This window comes from Rutidosis leptorrhynchoides, chromosome 2 (assembly GCF_046630445.1).
Source record: "Rutidosis leptorrhynchoides isolate AG116_Rl617_1_P2 chromosome 2, CSIRO_AGI_Rlap_v1, whole genome shotgun sequence".
NCBI classification, from domain to species: Eukaryota; Viridiplantae; Streptophyta; class Magnoliopsida; order Asterales; family Asteraceae; genus Rutidosis; species Rutidosis leptorrhynchoides.
The window spans coordinates 461,608,280-461,613,793 of NC_092334.1; the positions used below are offsets into that span (position 1 = coordinate 461,608,280).

The 5,514-nt window shown below is 37.1% G+C and overlaps 1 protein-coding gene across 1 annotated transcript; it reads right to left on the bottom strand.

Annotated features, from left to right (window-relative positions):
- Window positions 1-672: 672 nt before the first annotated feature.
- LOC139889327 (uncharacterized) lies at window positions 673-4,681 on the bottom strand. The gene is made up of 3 exons (XM_071872286.1): window positions 4,627-4,681; window positions 1,429-3,620; window positions 673-1,296 (listed from the first exon to the last, which is right to left on the bottom strand). Exons 1-3 carry the CDS (start codon window positions 4,679-4,681, stop codon window positions 673-675), a joined length of 2,871 nt encoding a protein of 956 aa, XP_071728387.1.
- Between the last annotated feature and the right edge of the window lie 833 nt (window positions 4,682-5,514).

The window sequence follows — 5,514 nt, forward strand, 5'->3', positions numbered from 1 at the left end:
CTATCTACTCCGTATAAATTTAAAATTTAAAATAATTAATAATTTTTTATTCCGTATTAAATTAAATTAAAATTGAAAATAGCGTGATAAGTGTCAATGTTCCGAAACAGATAATAAATCCCCAATTCACTCTCACATCTCTCGCCATTTTCGCTCTGTGTAGTCGAAAAGCTTGAAACACTAATTTCCACCATTTATCATTTCTAAAAGCTAATACAACTTTACCGCACATGTATTCGTTTGGGGAAAAACTTAAACATTGAATTTTATTTAAAGCTTTTCATGTTGTAAATAAGAGATTTCAAAATAAGTTCCCGACAATGTAGTTATTTTCATTTTTTGAGAAATGCAATAAAGATATTAATTAAAAAAAAAAAAAAAAAAACCTCACTAGATTACCAAAAACCAAAGACTTGATCGACAACTTGAGTTTCTGATTATGATGAGAGTCAAGGCTTGCTAACTTTTCATTTTAGTTCATCGTATTTTTTTTTTTTTTTTTTTTGAAAAGCAAGAATTTGTATTAAACCAACAATTACAAAGAGTATAAACCTCCAATAGATCATTGGAGACAAACAGACCGGATTACAAACTAACTAGACCACGAAAAGCACTAGAAGGAAAATGAACATGAAAATGACTAAAAACTAACACCCGAGGGATATAAAAACATCAACTCGAAAGGTAAGATGAGGGATTTGAGATCCACACGAGCCAGTCGAGTTTCCTGTCCTTCGATCTTGTTGATATCCACTCGAACGACCTTATTTGTATTTCATTAAAGGCTACCGGAACAGTCCAATTACTTCCCCGAAAGACTTTGTTGTTTCTATTTTTCCATATCAGGTAAGCACTAATCCATCTAACAGCTAGCCAAACCTTCATTCCAAACTTAGAGGTATACGAAGCAGAATCGTCACCAAGAACTTCTTGAATACTAAAGCTAGAGAAGGAACCCATATTCCACCATTTGTAAACCCTATCCCAAATATCAAGAGCGTGTTTACAAAAGATAATTGAGTGTTCAACGGATTCCAAATCATCGTCGCAAAGTGGGCAACGAACACTATCAAGGTCAATCCCCCTCTTGTCTAATTCTAAATGAACCGGAAGTCTTTTTTTAAGGGTCTGCCACGCGAAGATCTCGATCTTTTTTGGAATAATGTTGTTATGTATGGTACATAAGGATGATCCATTTGAGCCAAGTAACCGGGTATCAACTGAAGATGCAAGAGACTTGACACGAAACAAACCATCACTATCTAAGGTCCATACCCATCGATCCGGACCATCACCCTGTTCATACCTGAAGGATTTGATCAGACCTGTAAGCACGTTGAGTTCATCCGTTACTCGACCAGTAGGAGGCCGCACCTAGTTGGTGTTTAATGCGGAATCATCGCTGCCACTTAAAACTCAATCCTTTACTGTTACATCCGCGTTACTTTCTAGCCTATATAATCTGGGAAAAAGGTTAGAGAGTTTGTCAATACTAATCCAATGATCATGCCAGAAGGACGTGCTGCCACCATCGTGAATTGATCTGCGAAAACAGTTTGAAAACTCCACTTGGGACAGCTCAATAGCCTTTCCTGCCATTATAATGTTAGTCCACGTCCCGGGTACTAGAGAGGTAGAACTCCCCGTAACCAGTCCGCCATAAACACCGTATATACTACGTATGATTTTAACCCAAAAAGCGTTGGTTTCAGTTTTAAACCTCCACCACCACTTCCCCAAAAGAGCCAAGTTTTTACTTTTTAAAGACCCGATGTTAAGCCCCCCGTTTTCATAAGAATTTAAAATACCCTCCCATTTAATCCAAGCTATATATTGTTGTGAGCCCGACCCGCCCCAAAAAAAATTCCGTCTTACACTCTCAAGTAGTTTGATCACACATTGCGGGGCACGGAATAGCGAGAAGTAGTACAATGGGAGACTCGAGAGCACCGATTTGATGAGTATCAATCTTCCACCAACTGACATCGATCTCATTTTCCAACTTGATAATCTTTTTTCAAATTTATCAATGACCGGTTGCCAATCACTAACCTTTTTCATCCTGGAGCCAATTGGGATACCTAGGTAGATAAAGGGAAAATGACCGACTTGGCAGCCTAAGTGTTGAGCCACGGGGTTGATATCCGCCTGATTTACATTTACTCCATACACATAACTTTTACTAAAATTCACTTTTAATCCGGAAGCTAGCTCGAAGCATTTAAGTATGTTGCGGAGGTTAAAAGCATTTCTATGGCTCCATTCACCGAAAAAAATCGTGTCATCCGCGTATTGTAGGTGTGACACTAGAATTTTGTCTTTCCCGACCTCAATACCTTTAAACAAGTTTCTTTCTAAACCCGCTTTTGTAAGGATGTTCAACCCTTCAGCCGCAAGAATATAGAGGAAAGGAGATAGCGGGTCTCCTTGCCTCACACCTCTACCAAGTAAGAATTCGTGAGTCGGTGACCCGTTAACTAAAATAGAAACGGAGGCCGATTTTAGACACGAGCTAATCCAACTACGCCACTTTACGCCGAAACCCATACACTTCATTACATCTAGCAGAAACTTCCAGTTGAGGCTATCGAACGCCTTCTCGAAATCAACCTTAAAAATGAGACCTTTCGTTTTTTTAGCTTTTAGGAAGTCAACCGTTTCGTTAGCGATTAAAGCGCCATCAAGGATGAAGCGCCCTTTTAAGAAAGCGCTTTGTTCACAACCTACGAGGTTTGGGAGCACCTTTCGCAGCCGAGATGATAGCATTTTAGCCACTATCTTGTAGTAGCATCCGATAAGGCTAATGGGTCTAAAGTCACCGAGGCATAAAGGATCTGATTTTTTTGGCACGAGAGTGATAAAGGATGCATTGCATCCTTTGGAAAACTCACCTTTTTCCCAAAACCATGTGATAGCTTCAAGGAGATTCCTTTTGATGGTGTTCCAATATTTTTTGAAGAATCTAAAATTGAACCCGTCCGGTCCCGGGGCCTTGATGCTACCACAATCATTTATTACTTCAAAGATTTCTGATTCTGGAAAGCTATTTTCTAATTCGGCTGCCTCAATCTGAGTAATCGAGGGATAGTGAAGATCTTCCAGTGACGGTATGGAGATGTTTGGCTCATCGAAATTTTTTGAAAAGTGGTTTAGAGTCGCCTGTTTAATGTCAAGAGGGTTATCATTCCATACACCATCAATATTGAGCCCTCTAATATTATTCCGATTGTAATTATTGCGGATGACCGAGTGAAAGTACTTTGAATTCTCATCTCCTTCTAAGATCCAACGAACACGAGCCTTTTGTTTCATCATACTAGTTTTAATTTTTTCTTTATCGAACCAACACTTACGAGCCTCTTTCCAATCGGCTAAATCCTGTTCTGATAAGGAGGAAGATTCAGCTTTAATCTCTAAGGATTGAGCAATGTTTTTGAAGTTATCGATATCGTTATCAAGTTGACCGAATTTTTTATCACTCCATAACTTAAGGGCTGCCTTTGTTTTTTTAAGTTTGGCCATGAAATTACAGTCTTTACGTGGGCCAGCGGTGACAGTTTCGGCCCAAGTGGATAGGATTATTTGCTCAGCTTCTTTATCATCAAGCCATGCATCGAACACTAATCATATTTTAGTGCAACTTTTATGACAAATGTTCGACGGGTATATTGGTGTTCAGGGGCGAATCCATGTATATACCCGCAAGGTTGGAGAACTCGGATTTCGGGGATATCTCGTTTGAACATTTTTGGGGAGATCTCGGCATCTCCGGATAATCTCGGACGTTGACTTACGTTGACTTCTTTGTTTTTTTAATATAAATATATAAAAATAAATAAATATATGTATGTATATTTATATACAATTTTATGAGATTTTACAAAAAAAACTAAGAAATGAGTTAGAGAAAATTCGAGATTTTACGAGAAAATTCGAGAAATGAGCGAGAAAATTCGAGAAATCGTGGCTTTGATCAAGTTTTACCCCGTTGACTGAGAAATCTCGGGAGATGGACATCTCGTCTCGGTTGCCTTCCAAAAACGAGATCATGGGGAGAAATAACGAGATTTACAGCAGTGTATACTCGTGGGGGCTAGTTTGAATTTAATTTTTTTTTTAACAAAGTACTCCTTAAATTGTATGAGACAACACTAAATTTAACTGTAGGAGCTTATATATTTTTAGGGTTCATAGTTTTTTTAGATAAACAACCAATATACTCTTCAAATTGTATAGGACATCACTAATTTTAACCATAGCACCTCGTATATTTTTAGAATTTATATTTTTTTAATTAAATCATTAAGTAGTATTCAAATATAATTAGTACTGAAAAAAAAAATTCGGGACTTCATTGACTTCTAATTCTGAAATCGGTTACTTTTGGTGTTTCTTGTAAACTATTGTTGAATAGAAATAAAGGGTCTTTCCGATGTTTCAACATATTTGTGTAACTAGATGCTTGGTGTTTTGTTGGATCAAGTTCGTGATTCTGATTAATTCGTAACATTCATAATTTGTAGTTATTAAGTAATTTATATAATATGTGCTAATAAAAATAGTATAACCATAATGCTAACCGGTACTTGAAAGCGATAAGAGTGCTAAGAATGCTCTCAATGGTACCGCCTTCACCACCGCTCTCCTTCCCATCGCCTTGCTTCATGCCATATTTCCACATAATTGAGGATGGACATTTTTATGCTTGTACTCATAGGCGGATTATAAGGGGGGCATGGGTGGGCCATGATCCATGCAAAAATCTAAGATATATCTATTATAATTTAGAGATTCATACAAATTCATCATATGTATTCGTTGGTTTTGAACAATAGTCCCTACTTCCTAGAACAATAAAAAATTATTATCTGTTTCGGAACATTGACACTTATCACGCTATTTTCAATTTCAATTTAAATTTAATTTAATACGGAATAAAAAATTATTAATTAAGCCCTAGAACAATAAAGATTTAAACTTTGTCGGCAAAATTATCGCTTTTTCGGTTGATTTTGTAGATTAAGTAATTACGAAGGCGATGCAAAAATAATCAAGTAAAACGGAGCTAAAACGGTGAAAGACAAGAAATCAAGTTACGATCCAGTGAATCAAGGCTGACCATGCCCAAAAACGGCCTGCCATACTGTAAAGACCCGTCCTTATCCATCTGGACAAAATCTTCAACATTTGGTTCCATTGCGACGATCGACTCCAAGTAATGCCTTTAGTATGAGCTAATGCACAGCGGAAGACTTAATTCGTACCTGAGAATAAACATGCTTTAAAATGTCAACATAAAGTTGGTGAGATATATAGGTTTGATGCTAGCAGCGTTATAACTATTGATCACAAGATTTCATATGTAAACATTTTAATAAAAATATTCTAAGTGGTTGAGCACTTGGTAACCATACTTAACATTTAATCACGTCGCATATTCCCTTTATTATGAAATCTTACTACACTGTACCAAGTGTAGTCACGAAACGAAGTACTGTGCAACCGTTGAATACT